Source organism: Eptatretus burgeri, chromosome 11 (genome assembly GCF_056783735.1).
Source record: "Eptatretus burgeri isolate ZD-2024b chromosome 11, Ebu_testis_v1, whole genome shotgun sequence".
NCBI classification, from domain to species: domain Eukaryota; kingdom Metazoa; phylum Chordata; class Myxini; order Myxiniformes; family Myxinidae; genus Eptatretus; species Eptatretus burgeri.
The window spans coordinates 31,229,497-31,243,032 of NC_140971.1; the positions used below are offsets into that span (position 1 = coordinate 31,229,497).

A 13,536-nucleotide genomic window follows, 5' to 3' on the forward strand; every position below is an offset into this window, starting at 1 on the left:
TGATATTATGAAGGAAGAAGATTCATTCCTCGAAAGTGAGGAAGTTTCGAGAACCTCAAAAGCATGGAATTAATGATGTGTATATGATGCATTGATGAATCACTTCTTTTTTACTCCTTTGCTGTTCATTATATCTTGGTATTGGGCTGGTGGATAGCTTAGAGCTTCGGCCTTTGAGGTATGCACACTCGCCTCTGAGCTGTCTTGCCTGGGTTTGAATCTCGACCCAGCTATATAAACTGTCATCACGGTATTTTGCATGCAAGGCGAGGCTTCAGTTTGTGTGCCGTCTCTTGGAGGGACGTTAAGCCGGTGTATCTACTACGTCTGTCAGTATTTGTCATTAGTGGATATTGAAGATGATCCTATGGTTTCTTTCATGAAGAGTAGGCAAGGTATCAGACACCCTGAACAAATTACAAAGTCTTACCGGAAGCCTTATTTATTTATTTTTTTGGAAAGATTGTCGAGGCTCGTATGAGAGCTAACACACAACGCACAGCAAGGGGGTGGCTGAGACAAGAGGGGTGGGAGAGGGATGGACAAAACACTGGGGAACAGAGACATTAGGAGATCTGTGGAAGGGAGAGGGATGGGGCAGGGAACATGGGGAATACAACATGGACATTACAGGGACTTTCAATAAGGAAATCAGGGAGTTAGAAGGAGGTGGGTTTGGGGTGGAAGCTTTCCTGGGAAGGCAATGACCCACCACCCAGAATAAACCTTGTATGCCTGGTGTTGGCTTAATGGTTAGGGTGGTGGGCTTGGAATCCTATGGATTTTAACGAAACTTGATGCTGCACACCGCAGGAGAATGTTGAGTAAGATGGGCCGAAAATTTTTGCGCTATTGTGTACCGTTTCAGCTGTATTTCGGGAACATACATACATACATACAAGGGCGACCAGGGTTGCGTCAGGAAAGGCATCTGGCGTAAAACATGTGCCAAATCACTATGCGGATCATACAGATGATCCGCTGTGGCGATCCCTAACGGGAGCAGCCGAAAGAAGAAGAAGACATACATACATACAAGATGAGAGTTTTAGTAATATATAGATATATGTATATATCTATATTTGTTCTTTCTAACTTCTCACTCAGTGACTCACTGATAAATGTTTAGTACTTGTGAGGCAGGCTAGAAAGTTGAAATTTTGCATGCTGATGTAACTCGAAGTCAAGATTCCAGAAAATAAATCACAAAACTGTCCGTAAATTGAAATATCCATTAAAAGTCGACCAGTGGCATGTCTTTCCCTCAAGTGGGAGAGGGGCGGAGCTTGGACTTCATACTGCACTTTCATTCTTCATTAAATTAGTGAATTTATCTGCTTGCAGAATGCAAGCACAATCCACTAATGAAAACTAAAATTGGGAATAAAGACATTCTAAACTGGTAAGGTTCTAGAGAATTTATAGTTGAATTATTATGAACATTTTGGTATGCTATGAGCTGAAGATATCATGGACAGGATGAATAAGAGTATGAAGGTACAGGTAGAATACATCATAAAAGCTTTCTTGAAGCTGAAATTTAATTTGGAGAATATATTAAGCACTGTTAGCTTGGAGCAGATGAAAAAGATTTGGATATTGATATGCAATGTACTACATATATGAACTTAAAAAAAAAACAAATTACTTTTTAATTTTTGTATGATATATGGCCAGCAGAAAAGGGGCAAAAGAGATTATTCATAATGAGCATTCTGTTGGAATTTTGTTTCCTGTCCTCATAGTCGAGGCTCATGAAAGAACAAGTTGACAGACAGTAATAAGGCAACAGTGAAAGTGTGGCAGTGGGGCTACCATTGGATACAAACAAGGGAATGAGCAAACAACAAAAGAGGAGAGAAAGGATGGGAAGAAACACAACAAAAGAGGAAAGGGAGGAAGGAGTAACTTGGTAGACAAGGTTGATGTGGGTAGAAAAGATTGCAGGTATGGATGGTGGACGATGTGAGATGGTGGTTCACTGCTTGCTTGAAGTCCTGGAGGGAAGAGGGCAATTGAAACGTCTCCAGAAGGGAAGGTAGGCTCTTTGTCTGTCACAAGAATTAAGAACTTTAGCCAAGTATATCAAGGAAGGACATTGGTCAATATTGTAAATGCAGATGGACTGTTAAACAGTAAAAAAAATATATGAATTAAATCAAGAAAAATAAACTTTAATGCAAAGAGAGGAACATGTTAAAGGAAGAAACATAATGCATAACACTGCCAGTATTTGGCGAAAGGCTTGATGAGTGTAAATGCATTGACAAAGTGTATGATTAAGGTATAAGTGGTTGGAATGGTGATGGGTGTGTAGGATCAAGTCATTTAGGAACAAATCTTATCAAGGCAAAGGTAGAGAAGTGTTTGCTGCCGTCAAAAAGAATGTGCGAAAGATGATTCAGTGAGTGTCGCAATTCCCTCCTCCCAAAGAGTCCATGACAAAGCTTTACATGGGAACCATTTCCGTGCATCAAAATTTGAACATGATGTTTCATGCAGTGTGTGGGGATAGGTGGTACAAGCATAACAACAAGAAGCTTCTTTGGAACTAACCTCATTCAATGGAGTTCAACCCATAATTTGTGTTACTGCACTTGAAACTTTTTGGTGTAGATGAAAAGGTGAAGGTGATTGCATAATTACATGTATCGTGTTTCTTTACTGGCCGAAATGTGTCTCACTGCTTGATTTGTTCAAGTAAATAAAACAATGGCACTTGTACAATACCAAGGAGGGTGGCTGTAGCCAGAAGCTTCAGGATAGAAGATGTCTGAATTCTGCCAGTGGATGCTGGCAAAGATTCCAGAAATTTATTTGGTCGCATCAACAATCAAATGTTTGTTTGAAACAATAGCATGGTCTGAAAATTCCTTCCACTGTATTTCATGGTATTAAATGAGGGCTCTTTAACAACATGAGCTCAAACTCAAAAAGGTGTATGTTTATCATTAGGTTCTTAGTTGGTTGTCTCATCAGCTGGAGTTAATTAGTGTACGGTAAAGATATCATGGTGTGTCTTTTGTGAAGTGGGGGCAAGTGGTCGCCAGCATCCTGGTTAAATTCCAAATTTAGTCAGGAGGCCCAATGCAGAATAGTGTACGACCCTGCTGATTCCGTGTTAGAATAGTGCAACAGGTGTAAATTGACTGTCCAGACACACAGAAACGTGAATCAACTTGTTGCCAACTCTGGATATGGATAGTATGGCCGCCATGACAGTTTACAAAATGGTCGCCATTAAATACACTTTTCGTCATATTTCAGCCGCAAATTGACATGAAATTACAAAATTAGGTTCGATTTCCATGTTTTTGAGCATGCCTGAGCTGATGGGAGTATAGAAAAAAACATTGCTCCATCCATTTTCTAAAAATAATATGACTTGTTTTTCACTATATTATTTTTAAAGAAATGTTCAGGCTCGAATTAGAATGTCTGATTATACAAACCACAATCAATGAATTTTACAACTTTGCTATAAAATGAACCTAAACTACATAACTGTGTGTTTTTCTGTTACCCAGGACTAACTGAAAAATGAAAGCCACAAGATTTCTCACAGGGGGTTCAAGGGATCGAGAAGAAGAAGAGCATGTAGACTGGAATAAATGCTTTATTTGCCAGGACAGTTCAAAAACTAGCAAGTCAACGCCACTTCGAAAGACTACAATCGTTGGTGTGAAAACTGTAGCTGAATGTTGCAAAGAAAGAGAGAAATATAATGAAGCTAAATATGTTGACTCATTCTCAAGAATCAGAAAATATTCTGTACCGGAGCACGTCGAAAAGATTCAATGGCACAAATTCTGCTATAGTGACTTTACTCATGCACAAAAAAATAGACAGACTGAAGTCAAGGATTCAGCCACAATCTGTGACTTACGCAGAAGAGATACCCACAACATCAGGTTCCTCAGAGAAATACCATGTCCCAAAGTCACTAAGATCCGCGCACAGCGCTATGGATTGGTCAAAATGTGCTTTCTGCCAGACTGACATTCCTGGAAAAGCTGGTGTCCTGACAAATGTTGAATTTGATCACACATCATCCAGGATGCTTAGTTTGGCCCAATTTGACCCCACCATGCGTCACAGGTTTGCAGGTGTTTCAGACTTGATGGCAGCTGAAGGTAAATATCACCTCAAGTGTTATATTTCTTTTCACAGAAAGTATAAAAAGGAGAGTGGAGAGAAAAACCAGTCTCCTGAAAGCATCTGTTTCAGAAATGTGATGAACCAGCTTGAGAAAGAGCTGCAGAAGGGACATGTGTTTACCCTGAAAAACATCTGGGAACACTACAGCATGCTGTTATTGAATGATTTTGGAATTGAGGCTGGAGCCTACAAAAGCTACAATTTCAAGCAGAAAGTGGAGGTTCACTTTGGTAGTGACAAGGTGACATTCGTGCAGCCATTGGATGTAACAAAACCCCTCATAGTTGCGTCCTCACCTGTGACAAAGTTTGCCATGAGAACCGCCGTGAATGATTTATCTGAAGAAGGTGAAAGTTCTGAAGAAGATGAATTGGCCCAGTGCAGTCTGCCTCATCATGAGAACGAAATCCTTAGCTGGATCTTCAGAGTGGGCATAAAGATTTACAGTGACGTAAAACACTCTCCAGGGCATAGCATTATCGGTGGACTGAACACAGAAAATGCAGAGCGAATTGTACCTGAAACCCTGTACATGCTTGTAAAGCTTCTTTGTGGTGGTGACAGCACTGACAAGATGGACAATGAAGAAGCAGATGAGACAGATACCAAGAACAAAGTTCTGAGCATCTGCCAAGACATTATTCATGTGGCTTCAGGACACTGATGTCCTCATTCTCCTTGTTGCCTATCAGCCACATCTCAGTCCCTTTCTCTGGATGAATGCAGGGACACCCAAAAAGCAACACTACATTCCCATTGACTCCATCAATATCCCAGATTCGCAGAGGGAGTCACTTTTGGCATTTCATGCAGTGACAGGTTCAGACAGCACAAGCCAGTTTGCTGGAATTGCGAAGCGCTCTGCATGGGCTGTCTTTCAAAACAACTCCCACCTGTTGAATAACCTAGGCAAAGAGGAAATTCCTGATGAGAGTGTGATTGCAGATGCTGAGTCATTTGTCTGCAGGCTTTATGACCCTCATGGCCAAGATAACTCAATTCAGCGAGTAAGATGTGATCTGTTTCTCAGTCTGACCAAAGCTATTGAGAATCTGCCTCCAACTCGCGATGCTCTGATTCTACACATCAAGCGAGCGCACTACCAGACTTTTGTGTGGAGAAGAGCCTTGGAATCTGAACCACATCTACCTGCATCTGAGAACTGTGGGTGGGAACAGGTCGTCAAAGATGGCAACGAGACATTTCAGCCGCGACTCATGACTGCACAGCCTATTACTGCTTACTGTGTAGAACTGACGACATGCAAATGCCGTGGGTCATGCTCAACTCGACGGTGCAAATGTACACGGAATGGACTGCCTTGCACGAAAGCATGTGGATGCAAAGCCCTTTGTAGGAACCCGTTCAGTGTACAAGCCGATCAATAGCTCTGAAAATTGTACTTGGGTGTTCTCACAACACTTTTCTCTTCTGCAAAGCAACGTAATTTTGTGTTAGAAAGAATCTGACAGCTGTTGAAATAACCTTTGACTGACTGTAAACCCATCTCCATCAATAGTGCTAAACATTTTCTTTTTCACATTTGTTGCTCGTATGTGCATTTTCAATTTCGTCTTTAAGTTGTCAATTATGTGAAAAGTTGTGATCCAGTACAAAAATAAAGCACAAAATAGTGTTCCTCGTGTCAGACTACATAGTATTTCACAATCATGACAAATTTCTGGCTAGTACAATTTGCAGTAAGAAAAAGACTAAATCTGATGGCGGCCATTTTGATTACTGTCATGGCGGCCATAATATTCAGATGCAGACTTGGCAACAAGTGGAACTAGACTTGATCATGCCTAGACTCTTCAAAAACACCAGTTGCACCATTCTAACATGAAATCAGCAGCGAACCTATTTTCTAGGCTAGCTACAGATTTTGGCTTCTAGACTAATTCCTTACCTAACATACAGCATCAGCGGAACATCCACACTCCCAGCATTGATGAATATTCGGTGATCCTCATGAATTGGTACATTCAGGTTCATGGCCATATTTTTAGCTCGCCTGTACGAAGAACAGAGAGCTATAGCGATACCCCTGGCGTGAGCGTTAGCATGAGCATAAGCGTCAGCGTCAGCATGAGCGTGAAAATGTTAAAGTTTTTGGTGCAAGTTATTTAGAAGCTTGCCATTCATTTAACATGTGTACTAGGATGCTGATATTTGGCAAGGAGGTTCCTTTGGTGTATACTATTGGTGTAGTGAAGTTGAAACTAAAAAATAATTTCAAATGTTTGAAATTTTTGACCTGTTTTGAACTTAACTTTTTTGAAGCACATCAACGTTAAAGTTTTTGGTGCAAGTTATTTAGAAGCTTGCCATTCATTTAATATGTGCACTCGGATGCTGATATTTGGCATGGAGGTTCCTTTGGGGTATATTATTGGTGTAGTGAAGTTAAAATCAACAAATGATTTTTGAAATTTTTTTAAATTTCAACCTAAGATGGTGTCAAAGCCACCCAATGCTCGCCTGTTTATACTAGATGCTTGCTATTCATTTAATATGTGTACTAGCTTACTGATTACAATATACAAATACATATATTGCTTTAAAATTATTTGGATCAGACTTCACTGCAATGCTTTATAAAAAATATTATTAGACTTGTCTTTTAAAAACGATAAATGTATAAATAGGCGAGCATTGGGTGGCTTTGACACCAACTCTCTGGTTTTGATTATACCAGTGACCTGTACGAATAGTTTCTGGAAATGTGCAAAAGTGTGTAACCATTGAATGGCTGTGGATTTTGGTGTTGTGCTTTATGGTTATGCTTTCAATTATGGCAATAAGCTGCACATCCAGAGATCATCTATGTCAGCTGCTTGCCCAGACTGGTGTGCATTACTCAGTGACAGGGTACACCAGTACTAAAGTTGCTGTTTGACGGCGCTCTGCATTTTCGAAGATCTGTGAAAAAGAAACGTGATGACAAAATTGGTACAACAATTCCTCATGTAGGAGAATAAACAGAACTGGCTTGCTCTGTGTCAACAGCATCTTTGTCCCCCCCCCCCCCAATCAGGAAGGCGATACTTTCTTAGATTGCCACATTCATGGAAATGAAACCTGGTATGACAATGATGAGCCCGAACTTGTCTCATTCAGCAGAGTAGAAAGGGCCAACTTATCCATGTCCATAAAGGTCAAACACCAAAAAGAGAACATTAAAGTTCCTCACATGTTTTATAACCACATTCGAAATTTTCAAATTTGTGCAGTTTGGTGTGTAAACAGTGAGTGGAGACTACTGCTATAAGGCTGCACATAATCATCTGAGACCTTCAGCATGAAAAATAAACTGTCCAGGTCTTCAAAACATTGCTATCCTTAGGTTTATGACATTGCTGCATTGCATGCAAAACAGCACCAAAACAACCTGTAAGAGTCCGGAGAGCAGGAAGTTTTGCATCAAATGCCATAATTCACCAGATTTAAATTGGTGAAACTTCCTTTCATTCCCGAAAATGAAAGACGAGCTTCGGGGAAGATATTCGACGTCTGCTGAAGTTGTAAGCATAGCCGTAACCACTGCATTAAGAGCATTTCAGAAGCGAGGCTCGGATCAAAATTTGGTTGACCATTGCAAAACGTGCATTGAACAGAATGGAGATTATCCAACTATTAATTTACAATTTGAGACTGTCTTTGACACCAATACAATTTTTTAAATATCAAAAAGTCCCTGGCATCAAAAGGCTACATATGCCGAAGAAATGGTTTCAAATTGAGTACCTCACCACCATCGGAGCATTTAATTTGCATCGGTTGTGGCAATAAATGTGAATTGTTGTTCCCAGCTTGCCGGCTCATTGACGGAAAATTCCATTTGCATTTTTGCCATCTCAATCCCTACCCCATTTAGAATGCTATGTGGGCAAGGGCAACTTGCTCGTGTAGAATAATGCGCCAAAGCAAGATTGTCATTGGTACTATGTCTAATATATTGGTAGGATGATGGAATGTTTGAGATGACCATGAGAATGAGAAAAGATGACCAGATACTGCAGTAGCTGTATGAGAAGTGAGCATCAGCCACATTATCACATGTTATTGTAGAAAAGAAATAAAGACTGAGATAAAGAAATTTTGAAACCTTGAGAGTGTTCTATAAATTGTTGAATAACACAGGGAAAGCAGTGAAGCGTTCATCAGTGGTTATCTCCATTTGCGGCTTTCAGGACGTGGGAGGGGGTTCTCCCAGAAGTCAAAATCTCCACCTCCTGTTTTTTGGTGAAGGATCATGTTTCACGAACCAAACTGTGGAACTTCATTCTCATAGCCTCGTTCTCATGGCTCTTTTCAAAATGTTCAATGAACCTCTGACAGCCTCCACTTGTAGCAAGACAGAAATGAACAGAGATAACAAAATAACTTGTAGCTCGTGATATTCCTCGGAATGATTTTTAAGTACTCAGTAAGGGGTTTCATTATCATTCCTGTAGCTCCAACTATCACTGGTATAATTTCAGCTTTCTTCAATTGCCATATCCTCTTAACCTCATTTTTAAATCCTGGTGATTGGTCATTTTCCTGATTTCTGTAGCATTTCGTCCAAAGTTATTGGGAACTGAAACCTGGATCAACAATGCCGACTTTTCCTTTTTGTGCTTTAGCACTATATCCGGACGCAGTGCTTTGTTTGCAGTGTCCACACTTTAACGAGAATATATTGTCACACGTGAGCATGACTTGTTCATTTTCAATTGAATTAGACTTGGTTTGTGTGTCCATCATTGTTTTGGAACCAGGATGTTGAATTGTTTACAGATGTGCCAGTAGATTACTATGCAGATGCTGTCATGTCTTTCTGTGTGCAACTATTCCGACATGAATTTTTTACACACCAAAAGGAGGTGACTGGTACTTTCTGTTTCTTCCCCACCAAACCTGCATTTGGCCGATTGGCTCAATCCTGCCATTTTCTTAAAGGAATTGGTGTAGTGTCCTTGATCTTGGGCCTTTATGATGACTCGTTCTCCATCTCAACTAATTTTACCTCTTCTTAGCCATTCCAAAGAGCCTTTCTTGTTGATCCCTATCCTGTCAAGCTCTTTTAAAAATTTTCATGCTCTTTTATCATTCTCCCATTTGTCAGAGTATATCTACTGATATTTCTTTTTGAAGTTTTCCTTTTTTTTTCTTTGCAATCATTGGGGCTGTGTTTGTTTCTGTTTCATTTTCTTGTCTAGAATCCATCATTTGCATCTGTTTTTGGAAGTTTGTTGCAAAATGGATTAAGCATCCCTTTTCTGGTCTGTTGTTTTCTTACTTGTGTACAAATGTCACCTGATAGTCTGATATTTTGACATACTCTGCTAGTCCTATAAACGATGTCCTGTGGACTTGGTTAAACTCCATCAGACCACCTCCTCCTTCTCATCTCGGTAATTACAACCTCGGGATGTATTAGTTTTTGTCGAACATCTTGTGAATAGTTAGAAGTTTCCTTATTTTGGTGTCTAAATTAGTAATCTCCAATTGTGGCCAGTTCATAATTGCACAGCTATATTGGAATACTGGTACTGCGAGTTGGTTTATAGCTTTGGTTTTGTTTCTTAGGGAGAGGGATGACTTCAGATTTGGTCTTATTCTGTGTATGTACTCTTTTCTAATTATTTTACACATTTTTTTTTTGTGTGGTACCTGGGGGCCTTCTTCTATCCTGAGGTATTTGTAGGATTCTTCGTTTTCTATTTCCTGTATTGTTGTGCTTTCATCGATTGAGATGTCTCTGTTCTTTTTGTTTTCCCTTGTATAAATGTGCATTTGGTACATTTGTCAAGACCAAACTCAATTTGGATGTCCTCCGAGTACTACTTTACTCGTTTTAGTTGATCTGCCAATTTCTTATCATTTGAGGTGAAGAGTTTTGGATCATCCATGTACAGAAGGTGTGTTACTTTTGTTGTTTCTTTGGTCATTTTTCTATTGCATGTCAGATTGTATCTGTGTCCTTGTTCATTGTTGAGGTTACTCAGTGAGGCCAGAGGCATATAAAACAGGAGGGGGGAAAGACTGTCAACCTTGAAGATACCACGTCAAATCTTTACTACTGGATATCAATATTTCCTTCCAAGTCAGGTAGTATCAGCATTGTGTTATAGAGCATCATTGCTTTCTCAATCAGTGTGACTATTTGGGGGTCAATTTTGTATACTTGCATGCATTTTATAATCCATGAATGTGGGACACTATCAAAGGCTTTTTGTAATCTATCCAGGCTGTTCATAAGTTGGTTTGTCAGAGCTTGCAGTTTTTGAGGATGGTTTTGTTTAACAATAAGTGGTCTATTGTTCCATAACATCCTCTTTGACATCCTTTCTGCTCTGCCTCTAAAGCTCCTTGTTGAGAGAGGTGGTCATCAACTACATTGGTAATTATACCTCTTCAAAGTTTGTATGTTTTTGGTAGGCATGTGTTTTTGTTTGGTTGATGGGTTTCTTCAGATTTTGGGATTAAGAGAGTGTTGCCTTCTGAGAACTATTCATCCATTGGCTGTTTCTCAAGGATGAGTTCGTTAAATGCTGGAGCGTTGTGAGTATGGATAGCATGTATACTTTCTTTAGCCAGAAGTTCAGAATCCCATCCTGGCCTGGGCATTTGAAGTTTGGCAGTTTTGCAAGGTGTTTTTTAATATTTTTTTTTTCATCAATTGTCATTGGGTACATATCCTGTAGTTGTTGCTTTTCCTTTTTCAAATGTCATATCCACTCTGCTTCCTTGTTGTGTTCTTTTTCATCTTCAAACAAACCTTTCCAAAAAAAAACTCATTGTTTTTTTCGGAGTTGTCACATTTTGTTTCTGTTTCCATAGCTTTCGGTAGAACTTTTTGGTTGTTTTCAAACCAAAAAATTTTTGTTGGGATTTTGATTTCTTCTAATGTTGTCCTCATTGTAGTTTTTTTTTAATTTTCCTTGCTCCCTGTTGTATTTGGAGTTTATTATGAGTAGCTATACTGGTTCTAGTCCATTGTTTTCTTTGTTGTATTTCTTTTTTATTTGTATTGTTGTATTTTTTTTATATTTCTGATTCTTTTCATGAGCTTTGGGCTTCTGTTTCCCCTCTTGAATTGTTCAGTTTGTCTCATTCCCACCCTCAGTCAGTCTCTCTGCTTCTCAAGTCTCTGTTTCCACAGTGGTGTTTTGTTTCTGGTCAGATTGTCAGATTTATATTTTTTGTTTCGTTGTTTACATGTTATTTTCTCTTGGACATACAGTACTGCTGCAAACCTCACATCGTTAATTTATCTTAAATTAGGTGATTTTGGGAGCATTTTAATGATTACTTGATTTATTCTTCTTACTTGTGTTTTCAACTGTTTATTGTTGTTTCTTTGGTGAATATGTGGTCTTCAGTGCAGTGTGTGAAGAGGGTTGCATATGTAAAAGTTTCAGAAATATCTGGAAATGTTAGGTGTTGCAGTAAAGCTACGACTATTCCAGAAGGCAGCAACACTAGGGACTACGAGGATTTTCAGTGTTCCTGAGAGCTATATGCTTTATGGCTAATTGGCTTAAATTGCCAAATTGAAGTGATATTAATGATGTTAATATTTAATTATCATAAAAATATTAATAATAATGATAATACTGTTTTGGCCATATATCTCTTGAAGTTGGGCTTCATTGACTACAAAGGATTTGTCATTTATCATAGAGTAAAGCCATGTAAATATTTTTGTCAAATGGTAATGATATCCAGCGCCAGTGTTATTTTCTCGGTTCTGGCATTTTTGGATAACACCATCCAGGCAGCAAGGTGTTAGTATGCAAGCAACACTATGTTTGTGGCCAATAGTATTGCAAGCATTTAACTCAAACAATTTATTTGTGTTGATTGGCTCTGTAGACAGAATGGAAAACAAGTCTTTTTAAGGACTGGAATTTGTCTGCATAAATAAGGACAACAAATTTTCTTAATCGAGTGTTGAGAGAGGTATACTAATCTCCGTTCAAAAGAAGGTGAAGCACCATTTCAGGCATTTGTCCTTCTTTTGTACAATGAAGTTCCCAAAATCCATCTTGATTTCAGCAAACCTCCACATCCAAAAAGGTCATTTCTCATTTTCTCAATTCCGTCCATGAATTTATTGCTGCAAAAGACCTGGCCCAGTTGCTGGTAAACATTGTCCCAATGTGCAATGGTGAATAAGTCATCGAAATATTTGTTCCACTAGCAGGGATGCCAATCGTCACCAGTCCTGGAAAAGTTGCATTACAATAACTCCTCCATGACCAGGTTAACTGCAACTACTGACACCAGCCACACCATGATGATATGTACCATACTCTTTACAGAGTATTGGTGTTACTGAAGCACTTTCTGGGCAAGGGTTATGCTGGATGGTTTGCCTTTTTGCCTTCCCAATGGTCAATCCAGACAGGAATTTGGAACTTGTTCAGGGTGCCGCTGATAGCTCCCCTCCTCTTCACAAAGGACACCGTGGGATCTTTAACGCCCACCAACGAATGCTGGCAGGTGGGGCACTCAGTTTAACATCTATCCGAGGGACGGCATACACACTGATTTATTATCTTGCCTGGAAAACACCAGGATGACAGTTTATCGCTGGATCAAGATTCAAACCCAAGTCAGACAGCTGAGAGACGACTGTGCATACCTCTAGGGCCTAGGCTAACCTGACAGCTCAGATATACCATAACTGTACCAAATATCTGTTAATATAGTGTGCTCTGTGATACATGAAGGTCGTGCTATTCCTACAGTATATCCAGTGGATTAGAGACATAATAGACCATTTTGGATGATATAATTAAATGATTACATATAAACTTAGATTGTTCAAAATACCCATGTCAATAGATTGATAATTTTTAATACCCCTCCCCCATTAAAAATAAAAATTACATACAAATAACAGATAGTTTACTGCTTAAAAAAAATATATATATTTTGTCTTCACTTTCTGCTTCACTTTGTCAAAAATAACATGAGAGAGCGCAAGGTATTAGCTCAATTACCTTTACCTACCAAATCGATCCACAACTCTTCGAGGAAGAAAAGAACAATAAAATTCCAATGTGTCGGAGAAATTCCGCTTCAAGAAATACAGCACAAGAGGCAAACAAAAAATAATAAAATATGTGATTCAAAACTGCAGTGTTCCACGTGCTCTCATGCGCACTCCTGGCCCCACAAAGGACGTGCCAATCAAGAAGGAGGCGTACAATTTAAAAGTGTCACAAGAACACATACTAGTGAAGGGAGATTAATGGGCTGCCAGAAAGAAACAGAAGGCCTGACCATCAGTTGCAGTCGGGGCCGCGTAGTGAAATATCACCATTCATTTAGTAACTGACGTGATATTCAGATGATTTATAACTAGTAAAAAAAAGAGTAATG

The 13,536-nt window shown here is 39.3% G+C and overlaps 1 protein-coding gene across 8 annotated transcripts in view; it reads left to right on the forward strand.

Moving 5' to 3' along the window:
* LOC147016769 (uncharacterized) overlaps positions 1-13,536 on the forward strand; it is a 452,599-nt gene that overhangs the window by 295,532 nt on the left and 143,531 nt on the right. The window contains exon 4 of one of the 8 annotated variants that reach the window (XM_085845740.1): positions 3,528-7,153. The exons of the other annotated variants lie outside the window; for them this stretch is intronic. Within the exon in view, the coding sequence (XP_085701866.1) occupies positions 3,528-3,533 (6 nt within the window). The 3' untranslated portion in view covers positions 3,534-7,153. Of the gene's footprint in view, positions 1-3,527; positions 7,154-13,536 lie in introns of those variants that run through there. 8 annotated transcript variants of the gene reach the window in all.